General features: G+C 38.0%; 1 protein-coding gene across 3 annotated transcripts in view; it reads right to left on the minus strand.

Moving 5' to 3' along the window:
* YLPM1 (YLP motif containing 1) overlaps positions 1–27,178 on the minus strand; it is a 96,277-nt gene that overhangs the window by 4,057 nt on the left and 65,042 nt on the right. Inside the window, exons 20-21 of one of the 3 annotated variants that reach the window (XR_015252191.1) lie at positions 17,572–17,754; positions 17,124–17,256 (exon numbers count right to left, since the gene is read on the minus strand). Coding sequence is in view for 1 of the 3 variants with exons in the window: in XM_025919671.2 (XP_025775456.1) it covers positions 17,608–17,754 (147 nt within the window). In the remaining 2 variants the exon portion in view is untranslated. Of the gene's footprint in view, positions 1–16,840; positions 17,257–17,571; positions 17,755–27,178 lie in introns of those variants that run through there. The other 2 variants (XM_025919671.2, XR_015252192.1) reach the window with 2 other exon arrangements.

Here is a 27,178-nt window from a genome sequence, read left to right on the forward strand (position 1 = left end):
GTTCACACATCCACCTACTCACTCAAGAATCTGCTCCTCCTTCACCAAGAGTCTTTCGGGTCGTTTGGTTTCTTACAATCTCACCCCTTCATGCTCACAGATTTGTTTTGCTATTTCCAAATTCTCCAGTCACCCCTCAAACATGCATTAGGTCCTAGTCTTCCCTTTGAACACCCCATCCCCTCCATTTACTGATTTCTGTGGCTCAGACTCCTATTCCTTTATAACAGCTTCTGGTCTGGAAATTTAGCTTTGGGCAAGAATGTTGTCTGTACCCTAACCTTTTCCCTACCTGATCCTCAGGTATCTAATCTGCTGCCCCACTCCCACCCTCACTTCCCTCTTAACCAATAGCTTCCTTAAGAAGAGACTTCAGTAAAGTGCATGAGCCTTGGAGCGTGGTTTCATCCTGGCTCAAGCACCTACCAGCTATGGACCTCCGCAAGTTACTCTCTCCGCCTCAGCTTTCCCATCTGTAAAATAGAGATAAAATAGTAACCTACCTCACAGCACTGTTCTAAGGTTTAGGTAAAATAATACATGTTTAGGTAAAATAATACAGCACATTCCTAGTGCATGTTATGTTATTACACAGCAGTCATGAACTGTTAGCAAAGTCATGAGTTTGTACTGCTCCACAGCTGAAAAAGAAGTCTTAGCTTAAGAATGGCATGGATGTGTGACATTATAGGTGTAAAACATACTCTGAATTTTGTTTTTACTATAACCATGCAGTAAAATGCACTAATACCTGTGATGACAACATAGAACTTAGCTTCAAACTGAGATGTTAATGTTTTCTGAGAGGTAAAGAAAGTCCAGCTAAAAAAAAAAGCCTTGTGCTATAAAGTCTCTATGCATTCCCTCATTTACTCTTTATAACAATACTCCTATGTTGACGTGTTTACTTGGCACATGACATGACTACTATTGCTATTTGCTAGTTGGTTACCAAAGACATTGACCTGCTTTTGTCTTTTACAGGCCAATACATTGCAGTCTGACACCCTCCTAACTATAAGCTTAGTGACTAAGACATTATTTCTAAAACTATTCAACTTGCCATCTTTCACAAATATTTTTGGGGGATGTCTCAATGTCCACTGAATAGACTGTTTGGCTTGAATATTTTCTTAACTCCTGCACAGTTGTTCAAAACATCCTTGTTATTCCACTCCTTAGAAGATTAGATGGGTGTGTAGGGGGAGCACATACTGACACAACCTTGGTTTTCCTCTCCTAACATTTAAAATCTATATTCAGGAGCACATTTCTATAAAGATAAGCTTACTTTTTTATTGCAAGTAATCTGGCCTCTTTTCTGTTTTTCATTTTATCGTCATTAATGATGATCTTCCTCCTCTGCTCTTTCATGAATGTGGGATTTGTGATTATCTTTTTCAGAATATTTAAGGCTCTTAATGTTTTTTGGCTACTCTGTTCCCAAATAAATTGACTTTTTCAAATCCAGTGTTAGGACACAATGCTTTGCTGAAGTCTTACTCTTTTAAATCCCTAAGACCCTAAGACCCCTAAGACAGTTACATCTAGTGGGATGTATTCTTTTTATAAACACCCCAAAGCTGCTTTTGCCAAATTACTATCTTGATGTTTAGACATTTCACTTCTCATCACATATCTCATTACTTCATCAGAGCTGAGCTTGCTGGATCCACCAGAGTTTTCCAACCAACCCACTCTAGAACTCTTCTCTCCTCTAGAACTCTTGCTAAAAATAATGTCAGAAATAAGAGTTTCCAAGAAAGACTGGGTTGCAGGTGTTAGAACAAACCACGCATGCAAACGGTTTTGCTAGACTATAGATTTATCAGCAAATCCTGGGAACAAAAAGTTTAATGACACTGAACTTACATTCCTAAGCACCTTAGTTTTGATATACTAGGTGCAGAGACAATTAAAATCCTCACGCCATGTAAATAGTAGATAGGATTATGTATCCTTAGGTTCTGGAGATAGCAATTACCTATAAAACATAAGTGAGGCGGATTTTAATATGTTGACAATGCTTAGAAGATGCTATTAAGTGACTTTCCATTTCTTTATTGTAGAATCATACCTATTCACTTCAAACATACCAGGGCATTTCTCTGGGGGATCGACAGTCTTCTGTTTCAGGAACTAGAAAGTTGCACCATTTATTGAACAAGTCTCAAATGTTCTAAAACTTGGCAGAAGAGGAACTTTTCTAGGATTGAGTCCATTGTTGTTATGCCAGAATTGGTGGACTTGCCCCCAAAATAAAGACCACTAACAGATTTTATGTTTTGGGGTATAAATTTACCATTTCACTTCCTTCACATAAAGTGACCATGATTTTCTTCCTCACAACATAGTCCTTGAGAAACACACCTTTAATGATGATCACATAAGAAAAGTCACTTTATGTTGCAAAAGCTATGTTACCTATCCCCACAAAGCAGCAGTCCCCCAAAATAAAAAGTCCTGAACTCAAGCTGGTGGGACCACAAGCAAAGTGACTCATTCTGAATCCCTTTACAGTTCTTCAAACCCCACGTGGAACACTGTGTCTTGATCACAGTGGTGTTACATGAAACTATACAGGATGACATTGCGTAGAACCACACAGATGCACAGACACACACACGCATACACATGAGTGTTTGTAAATCAGAATAAGCTCTGTGGAGTATTCCAATGTCAATTTCTCGGTTTTGAGACGTAACTCTATATGACATTACCATAGGGGAAGACTTGGTGAAGGATGCATAAGGAATTCCCTGCACATTTTTGCAATTTCCTATGAATCTATGATTATTTTAAAATACAAATTTAAAACAAAAACCACACAGCCCATGTAGAATCAGAATGTTTGACAGAGTTCTATTGAAGAACTGATGTCCCCTAAGCAAGAAGCAAACAGAAGTCCACACCACCATGAATGAGAGTGCTTCCATAAGGACACTTAAAACCACAACTAATTATCTCAATACCAAAGCAGGTCAATTTAATAAGGTACCTTCTAGCTTTGTGATTAAATATCAATTTTCATTTTGTTAGGCTTGTTTGGTTCTCTTCTGCATACACAGATAATGAGAACTAGCAGCTAAATCTGCTCTCTTTGTAATCAGAAGAGTCATAGAAAAATAGCCTCTCCCTTCTGCCCTCTGCACTTGTCTTCTCCCATCTGTGACCTCCTCTACAAATCAAAATTCTCCTCAGAACTTTCCAGTTTAAATAACATTGTACCGCAACTCATTTCTATTGTTAGGAACCTTCACCACAACTGGGAAGGTTGTGGCTTGTTTTCAGGCCCAGGGGCACATACGTGTTTCACATTAAAAGACATTTTAAAATCTTGGCTTCATTTGCTCCCAATAAGCCAGATTCTCCCTGTGCCTAGACTGTTTCTTTTCTGTCAAGCACCTTTGGAAACTGCATTAACTCTTTGAGGCTTATGGATTTTATTTTGCATTTAATAAGTTTTATTGATTATTATTGCTATTGGGGCACCTGGGTGGCTCAGTCGGTTAAGTATCCGACTCTTGATTTTGGCTCAGGTCATGATCTCACAGTTCATGGGATTGAGCCCCACGTTGGGCATTGCACTGACAACACAGAGCCTGCTTGGGATTCTCTCTCTGTCCCTCCCCCGCTCATATATGCATTTACTTGTGCACTCTCTCTCAAAATAAAAATTAAAAAATTATTATTAACAAGTATCCTTCCAACACCTCCAACATCTTCCACACCTGCAAAGTACTAACAGACCAGGGCCTTTGGGAATTATTATTAATGAACTTATCTTCATATGGAGATGGAATAAAATTAAACACTTCCTTTAGAACTCTGGTTCTCAAACTTTGCTGCACACTGAAACTCCCTGGTGGGCTTTAAAAATGACCAGTGCTGGGGTGCTTGGCTGGCTCAGTTGGAAGAACATCTAACTCTTGATCTCGGGATTGTGATTTCAAAGTCCCACACTGGGTGTAGAGACTACTAAAAAAATAAACTTTAAAAAATTTAAAAAAATTACTGGTGCCCCAGTCCCACCTCTAGACTCTAATTGTTATGAGGTGTATATAGCTTGAGCCTTTGGAGTTTTAACAGATCCCCAGGTAATTCTTACATGTCAAGTTTTATAACTAACTGCTCTAGCATATGACTCTTCACATGGAGCACTATTCGTATTTTGTAATTCTTCCAAACATGCACACATAAAGAGTAATCCTATGCTTATGGAATCTACACAATTATTCAACCAGAACCTTACCAATTCTTGATTCAAGGCCTCCAATGTCAGCATGCTTCCCTGACAATAAACTTTTAGGAATGCCTTTCAAATCCTGTAGAGGCCTTACTGACACACTCAGATTCACATGTAGTGAAAGCAGAAGACTCTTATGAAAAATAAAACCTCCCTGAAGTACTTTTTTTTTTTTTTTTTGGTTTTTTAACAACCGACTTAGTCATGTTGGGTTCATAGCAAAACTGAGCAGAAGATACACAGATTTCCCATAAAATTACTTGCCTTCATAAAAGCACAGGCCCCCTCATTATTAACATCCCCATCAGTGGTACATTTGTTACAAACTGATAAAACTACATTGATACATCAGCATCACTTAAAATCCATAGTGTTCATTAGGTTTCATCCTTGGTGTTGTGCATTCTATGAGTTTTGACAGGTGTAAATGACATGTATCCATCATTATAGTATCATACAGAATAGTTTCATTGCCCTGGAAAACCTCTCTGCTCACTAAACCCTAGCAACCATTAATATCTACTGTCCTCACATTGTTACCTTTTCCAGAACATCATATAGTTGGAATTACAGTGTGTAGTATATGATTCTTCTTTCATTTATTAATATGCATTTGTTTCCTCCATGACTTTTGATGGCTTCACAGCTCATTTCTTTTTAGTGTTGAACAATATTCCATTGTTTGGATGTACCACAGTTTATTTATCCATTCACCCACTGAAAGACATCTTGATTACTTCCAAATTTTGGCAATTATGAATAGAGCTACTATAAATATCCATGCTCAGATTATTATTGGCCATAGTATTTGAGTCCTTTGAGTAAATACCAAGGAGCATGACTGTTGAGTTATATGGTAAGAGTATGTTTACTTTTCTAAGAAACTGCCAAACTGATTTCCAAAGTGGCTGCATCATGTTGCATTCTCACCAGCAACAAAGAAGAGTTCCTGTTGCTCCACATCCTCATCAGCATTTGGTGGTGTCAGTGATCTAGATTTTGGCCATTCTAACGGTATGTGAGGATACCTTGTTGTTTTCATTTGCATTTCCCTGATGACATATGATATGAAGCATCTTTTCATATGCTTATTTTCCAACTGTATATCTTTTTGGTGATCTACCTGGTAAAGTCTTTGGCCCAATTTTAAATTGGTTGTTTTCTTATTCTTGAATTTTAGAGTTCTTTGAGTATTTTGGAGAATAGTCTTTTATCAGATATGCATTTTGCACATATTTTCTCCCAGTCTGTGGCATGCCTTTTAATTTTCTTGACAGTGTTGCTCATAGAGCAGAAAATTTAATTTGAATGAAGTCCAACTTATCAATTCTTTCTTTCATGGGTTGTGTCTCTGGTGATCTAAAAAGTCATCACCAAACTCAAAGTCATTTAGGTTTACTCCTATGTTTTCTTCTTCTCCTTCTCCTTCTCCTTCCTTCCTTCCTCCTTCTCCTCCTCCTCCTTTCTTCTTCTTCTTCTTCTTGCTTCCTCACTCCTTCTTCTTTCTTCTCCTTTTTTAAAAAATGTTTATCTGAAAGAGACAGTGTGAGCATGGGAGGGGCGGAGAGAGAGGGAGATACAGAATCCGAAGTAGCTCTGAGCTATCTGCACAGAGCCCGATGGGACTCAAAACCCATGAACCATGAGATCGTGACCTGAGCTAAAGTCAGACGCTTAGCTGACTAAGCCACCCAGGCACCCCTCCTATGTTATCTTCTAAGAGTTTTATAGTTTTATGTTTTACACTTAGTTCTATGACCCATTTTGAGTTAATTTTTGTAAAGGGTGTAAGGTCTGTGTCTAGATTCAACTTATTTGCATATCGATGTCCAGGTGTTCTGACACCATTTGTTGAAAATACCATCTTTGCTCCACTGTATTGCCTTTCCTCCTTCGTCAAAGATCAGCTAATTATATTTATGTGGGTCTATTTTGGGATCTCATTTATGTTCCATTTATTTCTGCCTGTTGTCTATTTTGTCTTGATTATTGTAGCTCTGTAAGTAAGTCATGAAGTCAGGTAGTATCAGTCCTTCGATTTTGTTCTTCTTCAGTACTGTGTTGGCTATCTTGGGTCTCTTGCTTCTCCATATAAACTTTAGAACCAGTTTGTCAATATCCACAAGAACACTTGCTGAGATTTTGACTTGGATTGCATTGAATCTATAGATCAATTTGGGAAGAACTGACATCTTGATAATATTGACTCTTCCTATCCATGAACATGGATATCTCTGCATTTATGTAGTTCTTTCTTTCATCACAGTTTTATAGTTTTCTTTGTATGGATCTTGCACACATTTTGTTAGATTTATACTTACGTATTTTATTTTTAGGGGTGGTAATATAAATGGTATTGTTTTTAAGTTCCACTTGTTTATTGCTGGTGCATAGGAAAGCAACTGACTTTTATATATATTAACCCTGTATCCTGCAACCCTGCTATACTTATTAGCTCCAGGAGTTTGTTGATTCTTTTGGATTTTCTATATAAACAGTACTGTCTTCTGCAAACAGTTTTATTTCTTCTGACTCAATCTGTGTATCTTTTCTTTCCTTTACTTGTCTTATTGCATTATCCAGGATTTCCAATACAATTTTCAAAAGCAATGGTGAGAAGGGACATCTTTGCCTGTTCCTGATCTTAGTAGGAACATTAAACATGATGAAATATGTTAGCTGTAGGCTTTTTGTAGTTACACTTTATCCAGTTAAGGAAGTTTCCCTCTATTCCTAGTTTACTGAGGGTTTTTATCATGAATGAGTATTAGATTTTGTCAAATGCTTCTACATCTGTTTATATGATGTGGTTTTTTTTTTTCCCCCCTTTAGCCTGTTGATGTGCAGGACAACATTAACTAATTTTTGAATGTTGCATACCCTCCCACTTGGCCATGGTGCGTAATTCTTTTTATACATTGTTGGATTCAATTTGCTAATATTTTGTTAGGGAATTTTGCATAGATATTCATGAGAAATCTGTAGCCTGCAGTTTTCTTTTCTTGTAATGTCTTTGGTTTTGATGTCAGGATAATGCTGGCCTCATAGTATGAGCTAGGGAGTATTCCCTTTGCTTCTATCTTCTGAAAGAGATCATAGAGAATTGGTATAATTTCTTCCTGTATCCTGGGATACAGTGAACCCATCTAGGTCTGGTGCTTTTTGTTTTTGAAGGTTAATAATTATTGATTTGATTTCCTTAACAGATACAGGCTTATTCAAATTGTCTATTTTTTCTTTTTTTGAGTTTTGCAAGATTGTGTCTTCTAAGCAACTGGTCTGTTTCATCTAGGTTATCAGATCTGTGGGCAAAGAGTTGTTCACAGTATTTCTTTGTTACTCTTTTAATGTCTGAAGTCTATGGGCTCTTTAGTGATGGCCCCTCCCTTTCATTTCTGATATTAGTTATTCATGTAAAGAATGTCCTTTTAATAAAAGTTTTCATACCTAAAAAAATGAACTAGACACTCTCATGAGAAGTGGGTATTCCATATTTCACCAAACCAATACTTTTTTTTTTAAAGCAAGGGTACAGTATCAAAACCTGTTATTTTCCAGGATTTTTCAAACTAGTATTAAACAAGATGTGTAATGTGAGAAGATATTTTCATAGCACCTGTGAATCCAGTTGTCATAATTCCAAAGGAAGAAGAGAAAGAGTTGGAAAAAACAACTTCATGATTAAGAGAGATAATCTTCTCAAATGACAATTTCCCCACCACTGAAACAGCACCTATTCCCAAAAGCTTAATGGTTTTGATCTATGTATGTCTACTTTGAACTTATTTTGCTTATCCTTATCAATTCTAAATTTATTCAAAAGACTGAATTCAAATGAGAGCAGCATAAAAACCTGGATTTTAAAATACCAAGAAAAGAACTTCTTTTGATATACCAGCCATTAGTTAGGACTCTTTCTAAAACACATATACAGAAAATTATTAGGAGGACATAAAAGGAAGAATTGTTTCCCTATGGCCTAATAATTAAATTCTTCTGTATTTTTCCTGGAAAATTTGAAACTATGTCCCAAAACGGCATTTACAAGAATGTTCAAGGCAACATTGTCATGACAGTGAAAAACTGTCACAAATAAGAGATATAATCTATGTTATACAGATATTATGGAATATACCCATACACATATGTATATTTATATATATGTATGTGTGTGTATATACGTATACACAGACATAAGGGTCTGCAGACAACATGTAAAGAATATCACTCATGTAAAAAAAACCAATAAAACTATATCCTTATAGGTACATATATATGTGTATAAATGCACAGAAAAAGGTTTGGAAAGCCACACTCCAAAATGATAACAGTAATTACCTCCAAAAGGTTTGTTGCTCAATAGGGGTTCTAGTATTATCTGTAGTATTTTAATTTCTTTAAATGATAAGAATGAACGAATTTGTACTTTATGGCTGAAATGGGTTTGAAAAAGATAATGCCCAAAAACATACTTTAAGAAATCAAACATAGCAAAATATACCCACCTTGACACTGACAGGGGCCAACAAAGAAGCTTTAATGACATTCATCCTCTTTCCCCAGTAGAAATAGTAGGAAGCAATGGAGAGTTGTGAGCAGAACATTCTGGTTAAATTCACATCTGAGCATGGCTGCTCAGCTGCTCCACTTAACCAAAGGGAATTCTTGCTGTCTTCTTTCTCTGGGATAGGTGCATGCACACTATTTAATTGTACACACACAAGGTGCTTACCTACCATCTTGATAAATGGAGGCACAGAAAGGATGTGCCCAAGGGGGAGGCAAAATACATGCATCCATGTAACAGCAAGCAGTGGACAAAAAATAACCTACTGCAAATTCAGCATCAGTGTATTATGTATATGTACGTATTGCTATCTGCCTCAATGAAACAGAATTGCTCGTTCCAAAATATCAGTTACAAGGTACTGGTCAAAATATTTACATACTATGTATGTAGCAAACCTGATGTTTCTTCTCCTATGGACATCTTCTTTACAGTAATTGTCTTTCAGACATCTTTTATGGTGTATGTCAGAAGTCCCAGAATGATGGCCTGTTGGTAATATGTGGTCTCCATAGTATTTTGAAAAGGCTACATCACATAAAAATCCAGCTTTCAACTTTAACTTCATCTGGTAACATTTGGTCTACCTTGCTTCATGGCAACCATGGCTGGAGAAGAACTGTCTCACTGAGATAGGGCAAGTACCCTGCATCATCCCAGTCCCTGCCATGCCCTACTGCCTCCCCAGGCTGAGAGTCAGGTACCATTATCATTCTGCTTCCATTGTTGTTTTTCACACAATAAAGAAAATGAACACTTGTACTTATACATCTACTAAATGTGGGAAAACTAAAGATACACAGTGAAAAATGTTTCAAGAAAAATTAGAAAGAGGACATTTTTCCATGAGAATGAAGAATATTCCTACATGTCTAGTTTGCAAACAAAGTATGTTCCTGATGAAAGAACCAAACATGTATGTTCCTGACAAAAGAACAGAACATGCCATTATGAAACCATTGGCCAATTCTCACTTATCTTCCTGTCCATAGCAGGTATTTGAATTTTAATGCCTGGTTTATAGAATACTTATGGATATACCAACAACTGGAAGATACGGAGGCAGTGAAAAAGCAAACTCAAGAATTAGAGTTCTGTGAATTATACATATGAATTAATTTATATTTAAATTTAATCACATCAACTCTAAATATGCTTGTTGAGCACCAACTACACATGACAGGCATTGCATATTAGGTGTTACAAGGATGGAAGCGGAGCAAAATATAGATCTTGCCCTCTAGGAGCTTGCATATGGGAATGGGAAGAAAGAATGGGATGGGGAAGAAAGAACAGACAGGTATATAAGCTACTCCACTAGAAAGATAAATTGAGAGGAGACCATAGACCTACGGATGGATACCTAGATTGCTTCTGTATCTTGGCTATTGTAAATAATGTTGCAATAAACACAGGGGTGCATCTATTTTTCCATTTTCTTTGGGTAAATACCCAGTAGTAGAGTTACCGGGCCATAGGATAATTCTATTTTAATTTTTTGAGGAACTTCCCTGTTTTCCACAGTGGCTCTGTCAATTAGCATCCTCATCAACAATAAGACGGTAATAACACTGTTTAGTGACAGATGGTGATCACACTAATTGTGGTGAGCTGTTGAATCATTATATTACCCACCTGAAACTAATATTAACACTGTATGTTAATTCTGCTTAAAAAAATTAAATATACCAAAGCTACATGCAAAAGAGAGCGAGCGAGAGAGAGAGAGAGAGAGAGAGAGAGAGATCATAGGACAAATCAAACAAAACCCTGTGAGAGCTGGAAGGAGGGAGCAAAACAGGAAGATCAGGAAGAACACAGCTTCAGGTAGAGGGTAGCATGTGAGCTGGGCCTTAAGATACAATTTCTAAAGGAAACAGGAAATTTTAGGGACAGCACCTACAGTGTAGTGTGCATGTGTTAAGAAGGGTGGAAGAAGAAGCTGGAGAAGTAGTTGGGATCATGTTACTGACAGACTTAATTACCAAGCTGCTGAGTTTGTCCTTAATAAGATGGGTAATAGGGAACTTCCAAGTGAAGTAGGTTACGATGCTTGTCACTGGAGCTGGAACAAACAGGTTAGTTATATTACATAAGAAACCACAAATTACAGAACACAAAATTACTTCTAGGAGCCATCTGAACAGCAAAACATGATTTCCTCTACTCTGTTCTTACATAATAATTAATTCCATACTTGTCAAAATTTTAAGCTTCTGTGATTAAAAACATTAAACAATCTAACATAATAAATGAGACTCCAAGTGTACAGGTATACCTGTGAGAGTGCAAGGAAGATGATTTTAGAGGTAACCAACTGAATTGTATTGTTCCTGATAGATATGTTTACATCAGAATGCACTTTCAGGTCCACAGAATTTAGAAAACACACACATGTGCACGTGCATACAACACACACAATACTGGAGCATTCACCACCTTAGCACTTATGAAGGCCCTCAGAAAGAAGGTATCATAGTAAGGAAAAAAGAAAGTGCCGAGTCAGGGATGAGGAAACCCAAGTTCTAGGCTTGTTTCCCCATCAAGTAACTGTAAGACTTTGACCAAGTCATTGGTCTTCTCTCGGCCTCAGAAACTTCATTTCTAAAATGAAGGGACTGGACAGGAATGAACCCTAAAGTCTTTCCAACCTCTTCTCTAAACATCAAGAGTTTCAAACCGGCAGCCTTCAAGTCTGAAATGGCAGGCGAACCGCACAGGCCAAAGCATTTGCCAAAAACCCCCCTACCAAACTAAACAGAACCCAAAATAGGTTCCTAGCGCCGATTTCACATAAAAACCCTGATTTTTCACTTCTCTTGAAAACCCAGAAAATCTGGCAATGGCCCACGTCCCTAGATGGCCACAATCTGCTGTGGCTAAGCAGGCGCTGCCTCCCCTGTAACTGGACCTACCTTGTTCTCCAGTTGGCCAGTCTGCACCCTCTGACTCACTCCTTAGTTACCTGTCCGACTCTGAGTAAGTGTGTGACTACTGCCATGCTCGCGGGAGATAGCCTCTCTGTTCACTCTACAGATACATGAGCCATGCACCAAGCTAGCTAGATGCTGTAAAAGAAATAAACATTAGATATACTTAAGTCAAGAATTAGAATTCACTGTCAGAAGTAATAGGTGTGAGGGGGATTTCAAGTTATGGTGGAAGAGATTATTTCAATTCTTGAAATACAGAAGAGGGATCTGTAATCTAGCTTAACATTGTCAAAAACAAGAATGTGAATATTTGGTAGGCAGTTTAAGCTTCTTAAGTAGAAGACTCAAAGTCAAGTCCTTTCTTATATAATAAACCATTAAATCTACAAACTCTTCATAGGATCACAAATGCAAGGTCCTGCTGGCGGGCAGAGGGCTGTGCCTAACTGCAGCTCAGCCCCAGCCATGGGGATGCTCGTTGACTAGGGTCTAATGTGAAAGCATTGGGGCCTAAGAAGTGAATCAGATCAGTCACTGAAAAGCATAAATATCCAGAGGTACAGAGGAGAGAGGCATAAGGATTTAACTCTCAGTTATGTGTGGCCCAGGGAATCATCAGAGTCTCTGGCCTTCTAAGATGCATCATGATTCTTTGCTTTGTCAGAATCCTATCATGCAGGGCTTTCCAGGAAACAAGGTCTGTTTTTGTCATTTCATTATTGTCATTTCTCTTGACAGGTCACCATTATGCTGTGCTGGCTCTCAAGCACCTGTCACTCTCTGAAGATGTCTATGTAAAGGATGCCATTGGTAGTATTCCTTCATTGCTAGAAATCAGGCAAGTACAGGAAGTGGCAGAGTGATGATGATATACGAAATTCAAAATTTATAAGAGCAAAGACAGCACGGATATCCATCACCGAAAACTTGGTATATTAAATTACGATAAAGACATACGATATGCTGCAGCTGTAAAAGGGAAAAGGGATGGAACGCTACTAAGCAATAAAAAGGAACAAACTACTGATACACATCATAACTGGAATGAATGCCAAAAGAATTACGTCAAGTAAAACAAGGCCACAAATCCAATCCCAAAAGGTTACATCTTCTATAATTTCATTTACATAACATTCTTTAAATGATACAATTACAAAAATGGAGAACAGATTAAAGGCTGCCAAGGATTAGAGATGGGGGTGGGAGGAAGATGGGGTGGACACACAAACCCACCCATGTGATAAAACTGTAAAGAAATATACCTATACAATATATACCCCATACCATGAAAAGAACAGAAATATAAATGAAGCAATTGCTAACATTTTTCAGCAAAGCTCCTTAAAATAAGAAGGTAACTTTGGGAAACTAAATGGGGGGGAGAGAGGGAAAGAGAGCGAGAAGGCGGGAGAGAGGCAGAAAGGGAGAGAGAGAGAGAGGGAGGGAGGGAGGGGGGAGAAAGGGAGGAAAAGAGACCGGGAAGGAGGGAAGGAGTGGGCGAGAGAAGGAAAGAGAGAAAGGAGAGAGAGGAGAAAGGGGAGGGGGGAGAGGAAGAGAAGAGGGGGAGGGAGACTGAGAATGGGAGTGTTCTATAGATGATCTGAATGACTTCTAAGACATACTTTTAGAAAGAAAACACAAAAATAAGGTACTTTGTGTAGCACTCTACCATCTGAGTAAACAAAAACAAAAATGTTAATAATCAACGCTTGTCCACAGAATTATTTCTGAAACGAAACAAAAGAAACAGGCAACACTGGTTGCTTCTACAGATGGGATAGGAGGAGGCTGAGGGTTGGGATGGGAGACTTTAATTCACTTGCCCTTGAGCCTTCTGAATTTTATGCACATGGATGTATTACTTATTCATAAAATTACTATTTTCTCTTTGAATATATGAAAATCAAGACAAATCAATGCTTCAGCGCTTTCACCTTTGTACACACCTATTGTCTGGTAACTGCTTTCTGTTACTACTTATCCCCTCCTTGGTGCATATTAGCTAACCTTTGCACCTAACCTCTTAAGCTTCCATACTGGTTCTGAAAATCAGTTTCATTGCTTACCTGAAAATGCTTCCGAAGTATTACTCTCCCGACACACACACGCCACACCATTTCACATGGCATAGCTCAGTCTATAAGAGCTGGCTACAAAACATGACAATTACCTTCAAGCCAAGCGAAAATGTCAAATTTCTAAAGCACATATAAGTACGAGTCAAAAACGAATTAACGACGATGATGACAGCTACCAATTTTTTTTCACCTTTTACTAGGTGCTTGGCACTGTGCCAAGCAGCTTACAAGCATCATCCATTTACTCCTCACTGCAACCTTTGCTAGGTGAGTTTTGTTACTGTCACTTTATGGATGAGGAAATGGAAGCTCAGATAGGTTAAATGAGTTGCTTAAGGTCACATGGCTTCTAAGAGAAGAACTTGAACTTGTACCAGGGTCCGTCGATATTAAGAATGAGGAATCATTCTCGTATGGCTTAGTAAAATTCACCTCAGTTTTGGTATTTCTAAACTGTATGTGAAGCAACTATATGGTCTCTTTGTAGCTGACAACCTGTTGATTTTACGGTCCCACCAGTAAGACAGGCTGTAGACACCACTATTACCAAAAATACCTGAAACTCGCACAGTCAGCAGGACAAAATACTTAACGAAAAAGCCTACCTTAACATAAAATACCTAATAGAAAACCTAGTTTGAAAGTTTCAGCCAGTCCAACTCAGAATTTAATACTTGGTTTGCTCAATCAACAACTGGAATTCTTTCACAAAGGAAGTAAATCCAACCAGAAAATTTAAGACCTTTGTCTCTGTCAATAAACTTCTGAATTAATCACTGATATCTGACTCAAATATAACTTCTCAAAAATTATGTGAATCCAAGTCAGTGTCAACCAACAGAGTGTGTGTAACTGATGGCTTCTGATCCATGTAATCAATTACAATGTATTTTGAATATGCCAACTTAACCCTAAATAAATGATTTCTAAATAGAAAAAATTTCTGCATCTCATCAAGCAGAGCTGAATCACTGAAATGAGATTTTTCACAATTTAAAAGGTCTGAAACATTAAAGATATGAGGAACTCTCCCCAATATCAGATTATTATTAAGACACCAGACACCACAAAAGATTTTAAATCAACTTGATAGGATTAAAATAAAAAATTTAAAGACACATACCAAGCAGCTTTCGGAGATAAGGAGAACTATGTAAATAAAACAACAGTAAAATGCTAGCACATAAATGGAATCCAAGTTTGGTCCCCTGTTCCAAGGATATCTCTTAATAAACTTAAAATATTTGTGTTATCAAGCTATTTTCTACCAACACGAAATTTCTCCAAGATATTCTTGGGTGTTCTATTCTGAGTCCAGTGATAATGCAAATTCAAGAATGTAATAGTCCTTTAGACTAGCAAAATCAAATATCAACTGACAGTCTCTATTACTTTCTTTTTGGGGCCTCATCTTTTCTTCATTAATCTTTCATTGAAGTTATTTGTCAGACCAACTTCCGAAAGTAGCCAACATTCTATGTTTATCCCCTAAGGTCATGTTAATCTGTATCTTCTACAGATTGTTTCCTCTCCCCTTATCCCCTTTGGTATAAGATCATAGACACAAAGCCATGGCTGCAAGGCAAAAAAAAAAGGCAGGTTTATGGTGATTCACAGGTGATTACCACTTCTTATTTCATTGGCATTCTGAATACTGTTAGAACATAAAATGGTTAAGAAAACTAAAGTAAGACATTCTCTGTAAGAACATATATATCTCCATTGTCTTCTGAACTAGAGAACACATTCTGGAAATACTGTCTTTGATAAGAACAGGCATTTGGTAGATTCAAGTGAGTCTCTGTATAAACAATAATTCTATTGGCTATCTTGTGATGGACCTTCACTCGACGTCATAAACGCAGCTGAGAAAGATCAGTACATAGAAGTCTACTGTCAGCCAATAAGCAACCAAAGTTGTTAAATACTACAAACAGTAGGTGTTATTTAATGAAACAAATTACACGTTCAATATTGACTTGTTAAAAGCCTCTTACATGTAAACATTCAGAATTTCAGAGAAGATAAAAAGAACAGAAAGTTGTGAGGATTCCCGTTAAGTTGGTCTTCAGTACTGTAATTTCACGTTCTTGACACCCAAAGCAGTACTATTTGAATGCTAATAAATATCATCTCTGGTCACACGGTATTTAATGTAGGTCATAAAACTAAAAGGTTTTTGTCTGTAGCCCAAAAGTGAGTATTTCAAAATATTCAAGCCTTTTGTGAACACATTTAGAACTTGCAGAGTTGGATTACAAAGTGGAAACGGTGTTTGAGGAGGAAGGCTCTTCTCTAGGTCTTCTCTCATGCTAGAAAATGATATTTTTTTGCTTTGCAGAATAGAAGAGGGAAAAGAATGTTTTTCTGTTTTTAAATTGGAATGATATTTGGGTTTTAGCACCATATATTTCTAGGTTCCACCTGGTACTATCCACAAGAGGGGAAATTCTGTGCAGAAGGCCATACTTTCCAATCATGAGCAATCTGGCAAGAACCTGAAAACTTGAAGGGCTTAAAGGCTGCCTGCCAGAGGGCTGCGCATTTCCATACTCCTTCCCTGAAATCTTGATGCAAACATCAGTTAATTCAAGTTCAGCAATAAGGCAACAAGTTCCTGAGTTCTATGGAGCACATCAGTTTTGTCCACCAGGAGTCAAAGCCAGATGAGGGAAAAATCAAAATGTAACGGGGCATGAGGCAACAGCAAGAGGATCAAAGTAATAATAATAATAATAAACAATAAAACATCATGCTACAGAACTGATGTGCTCCAGGGAACTGATGAATATTTGCAGTTGTCTCTACTAGTCTTCACGATGCAAAGATAAAGAAAGCTATAAAACAAAGATTACGGAGACTTCCTTGTGTTTACAATATGTGCTATGTATTATATTGAGCTATATAATATTCTATAGGAAAGAGGTTTTGGGATGTTCGGCTAGCACGTAATTAGAACACACCATATTAAAAAAGCAAAAAAAATAAAATTAAGAAAACGAGAGAAAGGGGCCCATGCTGTATAGCCCATGAATCTCATCGGCTTTATCGTGAAAGTTTATTGTTTTTAATCCTAGTACAATCAGCTACCAGTTACATACAGTAAAAAACAAAAACAGCCACAAAGCAATGATGATAGAGATAGTCTGTGACATTGTACAGTGGAGGAAATATTTTCTGTTGGAATCTTCCAGCAGACCCCCACCTGGCTTCAGCAGTTAAGCTATCACTCCCTCCCTCCCCAAAATCGTTAAAAAGAAAAATCAATGTCTTGCTTGGGTACAGCAAGATTCTAATACCTCTTGGGGACACTGGAGAACTTTAAAAAACTAAAGTGGTAGAAACAAAACAAAAACTGAAACGTGGAAGGCAAGGTGACACACAACGAAGCTCCATGAGGCCGTGGCTTCAGATCACCTCAAAGCGAACCACCTGGAAAGAAAAGAAAAGGCTGTCATGCCAGGAGATAGCAGGTAGAAAAGTTCAGTAGACTTTAGTATCTCAACACTCTACTCCTCAAATCTACAGAATCCAAGCTTTTCTCAAGTCTTACGTTAAGTGAGCTGAGTTGTAGAAAACTGCTCCATTTTCCAATACCTTGCACTATAAATGTTGGCAACTAGCACATACTTAAAAACCAAAAAATAATACGAGAAGCATTTTTAGCAAAGCATGCTGTCTCCTTTATCTCAAACCCTTCAAAACAACCACACAGTAGAGGCTATTCATATGAGTGTGCAATCTTACCTTAGAGGAACAATGACTCCGTTCAAAAACTAAGTCTCATATATATTTGGTTCGATTGAGGGCTTTTTCAGCCAGGTGACCACTTTCATCTGTGATCTTCTCCCAATCAGTCTGTCCGACCACAAAACCTATGGCCCTTTTCCTATCTGCGTCCTTCTTTTCTTCCAGGTCTGCCCATCTCACCTAAAAAGAACACAGCATTAGGCTGGGCTTTAGGAAAAATAAATAAGCAAAGGGCCTCTTCCCTCTCTGGATAGTCTAAGGGGTAGGTAACTAATTTGAAACTAAGAATTAAAAAAACATTGGAGATTAACTGGGGAGAAGTGGAGAAAGCCACATGTCTTAAGCTACAGAAGGGAAACTCTCTAGTCAGTCACCAAGTCCTAACCCTTCCAGCCCCTGGAAAGTTCAGCTCTCAGCTCAGTCCTGGCCCCTCCATTATCCTCTGTGGCTCCTTTCTGGTTCACTGACCTCACTTCTTCCTCTGCTTAGTCTTCCTACCTTACATGCTCACTCCCTCCAATCCATCCTGCCAGAATGATCCCCAAATACACACAGTCATGACTCTCACCGGCTTTAAATCCGTCCCCTGCCTGAAGAATAAAATCCAAGCAATAGGTCCCTCTGGATCTGGCCCTTCTACTCTCCAGTGGCATTTCTGGGCAGTGCCTACAGCTTTCGTATAAGTAGTACACAATTATTTCTGGCTCTCAGAGCACAATGGGCCACTTCCCACTTCTGTAACCTTGCATATTCTAGCCTCCCTTCCTGAAACGTCTTTGCCCTAACCCTGTCCATCTGGCATGAGTCTAGTCATCAATCCTTGCTTTGTCTCTCTTGTTCTTTGCCAATCAAATAATTAACCATTGCTTCCTTAGAGCTACTTCTGGGTTTTGACACGTTTACTTTTGAACTTTCACACTATTTTGCAATGATCTACTTATAGACCTGCATTCCCTAATAGACTATGAACACCCTAGGTCAACTGAGTTTTATTTATCTCTACACAATAATTATTTCTTGAAATTTAATCTTAGAAAACAGGGAGAGAGTATTATCATTTTCATCCATGAGATAAAGAGATGAAGAGATGGACTCAACTGATATCATTTGGATATCAGTTATAATATTATAACTGTGGAAAAAGTATAAATGCATAGATCAGGGATATTTCCCATTGGCAGGTATTCTGACATTTAAAAATGTAAGGAGATACATTTTAAATTTTAATAATGTATCAAATATAGATTCTTATATTAACAATTAAAAGAACAAGCAGATATATCACATTCTGCAAAAGTTGAAACACCTGAGAAACTATGAAACTGTGGACATAACACCAAAGTCTGCAGAGACTGTATTTTCTTTTTTTAAATTTTTTTTTTTTCAACGTTTATTTATTTTTGGGACAGAGAGAGACAGAGCATGAACGGGGGAGGGGCAGAGAGAGAGGGAGACACAGAATCGGAAACAGGCTCCAGGCTCTGAGCCATCAGCCCAGAGCCTGATGCGGGGCTCGAACTCATGGACCGCGAGATCGTGACCTGGTTGAAGTCGGACGCTTAACCGACTGCGCCACCCAGGCGCCCCGAGACTGTATTTTCAATATAGCTTGTGATTTATTCTCTGTGACAAGGAATGGGAACCAGAGCATGCATATTTCATGTTCTTCACACGGGACATGGAAATGCATCAGGGCTCTTAGAGGCACACTGACCTTCTGTATTACTATTTCCCGGACTGGTAATGAATCCAAACAGCAACCACTTGGCCAAAGAGAGGATATGTAGTAATAGCAGTGGGGAAAAACTGATACCACCCAACTCTTTTTAAAGTAGATTTAGTGCGTGGAAAACCTAAATTTCCTTCATGGATTTTAGTAAAAAAGAAAAAAAAAGCCTACTTAACGTGGGCTTTTTATACAGACGTCTCTGGACTTCCTACTATGTATTTATGCTGATTATATTTATTTTGAGGGACTCATACACTCTCTCAGTTGCCCTTGGGATCAGGGGGATACGTTTAGCAAAAGATGACTATGGCTGAGGAGGATGAAGGATGGACAGATGGACAGACTGGCCAGTGAACAAAGAAATGTTGTAACCAGTCCATAGTACATCCTTGACACAGAGTTAAACACACTGGTCAGTGCCACCCTGAACAAACTAAGAGCTAATTTTTAAGCCTGCGGTATAAATTCTAAGTCTTTACAACTCAGATAAAATAAAGAACACAGGATTGAAAGAAAAAGTATGTAATTATTTCTTAGATAAGCAATATGTTTTAGCACAAATGCCCACAATTTTAAGTTGAAATGAAAATGTTTTATTCGTATCGCTAATGTATACTGGTGCTGTATTATTTATTTACATGGTAGACTCCTCCACTGGAGGTCCGCTCCTTAAGAGGTCTCATCCACAGACCTGACAGACATTCAACATTGTAGAATGAGTGAATGATTACCAAAACACTAAATATATAAGAAGCAGAATAATGACTTTCAATTAGAAATGGTTTCTTAAATGTCAGTGTCCGTCCTAATCTTCCCAGAGGTACTTTTACTGAGATTTATAATCTTTTTTGCCACTTATCTTAGCCATTAAAAAAATGTTATAATACAGAAAAATCTTGACTAACACTCAAAGGTTTGAGGTACATATATTTTATCCACTGTCACTAAAAATATCTATAAAATGTAAATGTCCAGCAAATAAGGGATCTGTTCACCTTCTACAGATATCAAAGAAACACAAAGTTGCCTTGACCTGCCATTTTATGCCCAATTAAACAAGCAAAATTTTTAAAAAATTGTATTTAAAAAACCTAGCCATTTTGGTAAAACTCTAGTATGATCAACTCTACATAACTACTTGTTACAGTGGACATTAATCCTAGGAACATATCTGGTATTTGTAAAAAGCTGAATTAAAGGAATCAAGAGACCCCCGCAGATGAATAAATTATGAATTCTGCATTTGTTGCTACCCAAAGGATCTCCCTGTAGTCTGATTTTCGTGAGTGGTCTGAGAGTTAAAAACTATTTGAAATGAGGATGTGAGGCAGGGGAGGAGAGACAATGATAAGCCGCTTAAAGAACTGGGATGTGGGGTTAAGAAGATGGCAGCAAAGTAGGAGGACTCTAGGCTCACCTCGGCTCATGAACACAACTAGATAACTAGCAAATCATCCTAAATACCTAGATATTGATCTGAAGACTGGCAGAACCAACTGCAACAATTAAAGGTAGAGAGGAGGCCACATCAAAGAAGGCAGAAAGTGCAGAGACAACAGTTTGGGAGAGAAATGGATGGTGGCCACTATGGTAGGCAGGGAGCAGTGGTGGGAAAGAAGGGTGAGAGACATACTAACACACTGGGGAGCATCCGGGGAAAACAAATTCCCACAGTAAGAGAGCAAGAGGGGCCAAATTTCATGATTTATGGCAACTAGCGTGGAGTTTTAAAGGTCGGCAGGCTTGGCTGGAAGAGAGCCCTTAGGGCACTGCCTTGCTCTTAAAGAGAAGGCAGGCAAACATACAGCATGGAAATAGCGATCTGAAGAGCACTGGGGAGGTTACTCGCTCATCTCAGAGTATGTCCCAGAAAGACAGAGTTCACTGAGAGACCCCTCTGGGAACAAAGAAACTGGCCCGCACCATTTCTCAACCCTGCCCCTCAGCACAAGCATAGGACTGCCCATGGGAACCAGTGTAAAGTGCCAACACTTGCTACCTAACTTGCTTAAACCAAGCCCCACCTCCCTGTGCTCTGGTAGAACTGCCTCTCCCACTCACACTTGCCTCAGTCACAGCATGGTAGGCTCCCTCCTCCAGAAGACCAGCCCAAACCCTTGCTCACACTGTATCTCCCCATGTAGGAACTTTCTGGAGCCTTGGTTCTGGCAGTGATGGTGACAGGTCTCATTTCACAGACAGACCAGAGCACATATAGTTAAAATGCACCACATTATATAGTTAAAACACACCACATTTAGGCTAGGGACCAAACATTGCCCACAACAGACAAAGAAAGCCTCTGCAGATGACTGGCCTGAAGGATAAAATGGCCAGGACAAAAAAGCAGAAGATACACAAAACACACTGGACACACTCCCAGAAGCACCAGGCCCTAGGGAACAGAGGATACCACAAAACAGAGCACTACAGGACCTCTTCTTCATAAGGCCATTACCCTTAAGAATAAGAGATATAGTTGACATTCCTAACACACAGAAGTAAGCACAGAGACTTAAAATGAGAAGACAGAAACTTACCGCAAATGAAAGAACAGGACAAGGCCTTGGCCAGAGAGCTAAGTAAAACAAATATTAGTAACATGCCTGATAGAACATTTAAAGTAATGATAATAAGGATACTTACTGGACTTGAGAAAAGAGTGGAACACATGAGTGAGACTCTTAACACAAAGATAAGGAATAACATAGCAAAGATATGAAATAAATGAAATGAGAAACATGGTTAATAGAATAAACAGCAGGCTAGAAGAAGCAGAAGAATGAATTAGCAATCTAGAAGACAGAGTAATGGAAAGTAACCAAGCTGAACAAAAGAGAGAAAAAGAATTATGCAAAATTAGAACAGACTTAGGGAACTCAGTGACTTCATCAAATGTAGTAACATTCATATTATAGGACTCCTACAAGAAGAGAGAGAAAAGGGAGCAGAAAACTTATCTGAAGAAATAATAGCTGAAGAATTTCCTAATCTGGGGAAGGAAACATATCCAGAACCAGGAAGCACATCAAAATCAACAAAAGCAGATCTACACCAAGACATATTGCAATTAAATTGGCAAAGTGTAGTGACAAAGTTTTAAAAGGAGCAAGACAAAAGAAGATAGTAACTTACAAGGGAAAACTTGTAAGGCTAGCAGGAAATTTTTCAGCAGAAACTTTCTAAGCCAGAAGGGAATGGCATAATATATTCAAAGCACTGAAGGGGAAAAATCTGCAGCTGAGAATACTTTATTCAGCAAAGGCTATCATTCCCAAGAGGAAAGGCAGTTTCCCAGACAAACAAAAAACTAAAGGAGTTCATGATCACTAAACGAGGCCTGTAAGAAATGTTAAAAGGAACTCTGAGTGGAAAGGAGAAACCAGAAGTGACAGTATAAAGGTAGGAAAGACAAAAGCAGTAACAATGAATTTCTATAAAATATCAGTCAAGGAACTCACAAACTAAAAGGATGTAAAATATAACAACATATCCCAAAAATGTGGGGAGGAGAGGAGAAAAGAATGGGTTCAAACTTAAATAAGCATCAACTTAATATAGACTGCTATATTCAAAAGAGATGATATACAAACCTAATGGTAACCATATATCAAAACCATTAATAAATATGCAAAGAATAGAGACAAAGAAATCCAAATATATCACTAAAGAAAATCAGCAAATCAGAAAAGAGAGAAAGATAAGAAAGGATAAAAGAAAATCTCCAGACAAAACCACAAAACAAATAATAAAATGACAAATACATATTTATCAATAATTACTTTGGGGGTGCCTGGGTGGTTCAGTAGGTTAAGTGTCCAACTCAGGTCATGATCTCACAATCGTGAGATCGAGTCCCATGTTGGGGTCCATGCTGGGCATGAAGCCTGCTTAAGATTCTCTCTCCTTCTCTTTCTGCCCCTCCCTCACTCACACATGCACACATTCTTCCTCTCTCTCAAAAAAATTGTTTTGAATTTAAATGCATTAAATGTTCCAATCAAAAGACATATGGTGACCAAATGGATAAAAAAACGAGACCCATCTATATGCTGCCTATGAGAGACTCATTGTAGACACTTGCAGATTGAAAGTGAGGGGATGTAGAAACATCTATCATGCAAATGGATGTCCAAAGAAAGACCAAGTAGGGGCACCTGGATGGCTCAGTCAGTTAAGATCTGACTTCGGCTCAGGCCATGATCTTGCAATTCATGAGTTTGAGCCCCGCACTGGGCTCTGTGCTGACAGCTCAGAGCCTGAACCCTGCTTCAGATTCCATGTCTCCCTCTCTCTCTGTGCCCCCTCCCCCCACGTTCACATTCTGTCTCTCTCTCTCAAAAATAAGCATTAAAAAAAAAAAAAAAAAGAAAGCACAGGTAGCAATACTTACATCAGACAAAATAGACTTAAAAAAGACTGTAACAAGAGACAAAAAACACTATATAATAATGAGAGGGACAATCCAATAAGAAGATATAACAATTGTAAATATTTATGCACACAACAAGGAAGAACCTAAATTCATAAAACAGTTAATAACAAATATAAAGGAACTAACTGATAATAATACAATAATAGTAAGGGACTTTAACAGCCTACTTATATCATTGGACAGATCATCCACAGAAAATCAACAAGAAAACAATGGCTTTGAATGACACACTAGAACAGGTGGATTTAACAGATATATTCAGAACATTCCATCCTAAAACAGCAGAATGCACATTCTTTTCAAGTACATATGGAATATTCTCCAGAATAGATCACTTATTAGTCCACCAAACAAGCCTCAGGAAATTCAATTAGATCAAAGTCATATAATGCATCTTTTCTAACCACAACACTATGAAACTAAAAGTCAACCACAAGAAAAAAACTGGAAAGAGCACAAATATATGGAGGTTAAATAACATGCTACTAAATAGCGAATGGGTCAAACAGGACAAAAAAGAAGAAATAAAAAGGAAATGGAAACAAATGAAAATGAAAACACAATGGTCCAAAAACTCTGGGATGCAGCAAAAGTGGTTCTAAGAGGGAAGTATATAGCAATACAGGCCTACCTCAAGAAGCAAGAAAAATCTCAAATAAACAACCTAATCTTACACCCAAAGGAGTTAGAAAAAGAACAACAAACAAAACCTAAAATCAGGAGAAGAAAATAAATGATAAAGATTAGAGCAGAAATAAATGATATAGAAACTAATAGATCAATGAAAGCAGGAGATGGTTCTCTAAAAAAAAGTCAATAAATTATATTGATAAACCTCTAGCCAGACTTATTAAAAAAAAAGGGAGAGATGAGTCAAATAAGTAAAATCACAAATGAGAGAAAAGAAATAACAACCAACACCACAGAAATACAAACAATTATAAGTGGATATTATGAAAAACTGTATGCCAACAAATTGGACAACCTAGAAGTGGATAAATTCTTAGAAACATATAAACTACCAAAACTGAAACAGGAAAAAACAGAAAATTTGAACAGATTGATAACCAGCAAAGAAATTGAATCAGTAATCAAAAAATGTCCAACGAACAAAAGTCCAGGACCAGATGGCTTCACAGGCAAATTCATTTAAAGAGTTAATACCTATTCTTCTCAAACTATTCCAAAAAGTAGAAAAGAAAGGAAATTTTCTAAATTCATTCGGTGAGGCCAGCATTACCTCAATACCAAAACCAGATAAAGACACCATTAAAAAAAAGAACTACAGTGAAGAAATGGGCAGAAAACATGAATAATAGACATTTCTCTAAAGAAGACATCCGGATGGCCAACAGGCACATGAAAAGATGCTCAACGTCGCTCCTCACCAGGGAAATACAAATCAAAACCACACTCAGATATCACCTCACACCAGTCAGAGTGGCCAAAATGAACAAATCAGGAGACTATAGATGCTGGAGAGGATGTGGAGAAACGGGAACCCTCTTGCACTGTTGGTGGGAATGGAAACTGGTACAGCCGCTCTGGAAAACAGTGTGGAGGTTCCTCAAAAAATTAAAAATAGACCTACCCTATGACCCAGCAATAGCACTGCTAGGAATTTACCCAAGGGATACAGGAGTACTATGCATAGGGGCACTTGTACCCCAATGTTTATAGCAGCACTCTTCAACAATAGCCAAATCATGGAAAGAGCCTAAATGTCCATCAACTGATGAATGGATAAAGAAATTGTGGTTTATATACACAATGGAGTACTACGTGGCAATGAGAAAGAATGAAATAATATGGCCCTTTGTAGCAACGTGGATGGAACTGGAGAGTGTGATGCTAAGTGAAATAAGCCATACAGAGAAAGAAAGATACCATATGTTTTCACTCTTATGTGGATCCTGAGAAACTTAACAGAAACCCATGGGGGAGGGGAAGAAAAAGAAAAAAAGAGGTTAGAGTGGGAGAGAGCCAAAGCATAAGAGACTCTTAAAAACTGAGAACAAACTGAGGGTTGATGGGGTGTGGGAGGGAGGGGAGGGTGGGTGATGGGTATTGAGGAGGGCACCTTTTGGGATGAGCACTGGGTGTTGTTTGGAAACCAATGTGACAATAAATTTCATATACTGGGAAAAAAAAAAAAAAAAAAAGAACTACAGGCCAATATCCCTGATGAACACAGATGCAAAAATCCTCAACAAAATACTAGCAAACCAAATCCAACAATACATTAAAAAATGCATTCACCAAGATCAAGTAGGATTTATTACTGGGTTGTCAGGGTGGTTCAATATTCACAAATCAATCAATGTCACATCAATAAGTGAAAGGATAAGAGCCATATGATCATTTCAACTGATACAGAAAAAGCATTTGACAAGGCACAACATCCATTTGTGATAAAAACACTCAACAAAGTAGCTTTAAAGGGAACACACCTCAACATAATAAAGGCTATACATGAAGAACCCACAGCTAACATCATCCTTAATGGGGAAAAACAGAGTTTTTCCTCTAAGGTCAGTAACACTCTCACCACTTTTATTCAACATAGTACTGGAAGTCCTAGCCACAGCAATCAAACAACAAAAAGAAATACAGGGCATCCAAATCAGTAAGGAAGCAGTAAAACTTTCACTATTTGCAGACAACATGCTACTACCCAAAGTCAGAAAGACTCCCCCACGGGCGCCTGGGTGGCTTAGTCAGTTAAGTATCTGACTTCAGCTCAGGCCATAATCTCACAGTTTGTGGGTTCAAGCCTCGTGCTGGGCTCCATGCTGACAGTGAGGAGTCTGCTTGGGATCTCTCTCTCTCCCCCTCTCTCTCTCTCTGCCCCTCCCTGACTCACGCATTCTCTCTCTCTCTCAAAATAAATAAAATAAACTTATAAAGGAAAAAGAAAAGAAAGACTCCACCAAAAAACTGCTAAACTAATAAATGAAGTTAGTTAAAGTCTCAGGATATAAAACCAACGTACAGAAATCTGTTGCATTTCTCTAGACTAATAATAAAGATGCAGAGAGAGAAATTAAGAAAACAATCCCATTTACAACTGCACCAAAAATAAATAAGATACCTAGGAATAAGCCTAACCAAAGCAGTGAAAGACTTGTACTCTGAAAACAATAAAACACTGATGAAAGAAATTGAAGACAACACAAAGAAATGGAAAGATGTTCCATTCTCATCAGTTGGAAGAAAAAATATTGTTAAAATGTCTGTATTATCCAAAGTAACTTACACATCTAAATGTAATCCCTATCAAAATACCAACAGCATTTTTCACAGAACTAGGACAAACAATTCTAAAATTTGTATGGAACCACAAAAGACTCCAAATAGCCAAAGCAATCTTGAAAAAGAAAACCAAAGCTGGAGGCATCACAATCCTGGACTTCAAGTTATATTACAAGGCTGCAGTAATC

Source organism: Puma concolor, chromosome B3, assembly GCF_028749965.1.
Source record: "Puma concolor isolate L17-30 chromosome B3, mPumCon1.1.hap2, whole genome shotgun sequence".
NCBI lineage: Eukaryota > Metazoa > Chordata > Mammalia > Carnivora > Felidae > Puma > Puma concolor.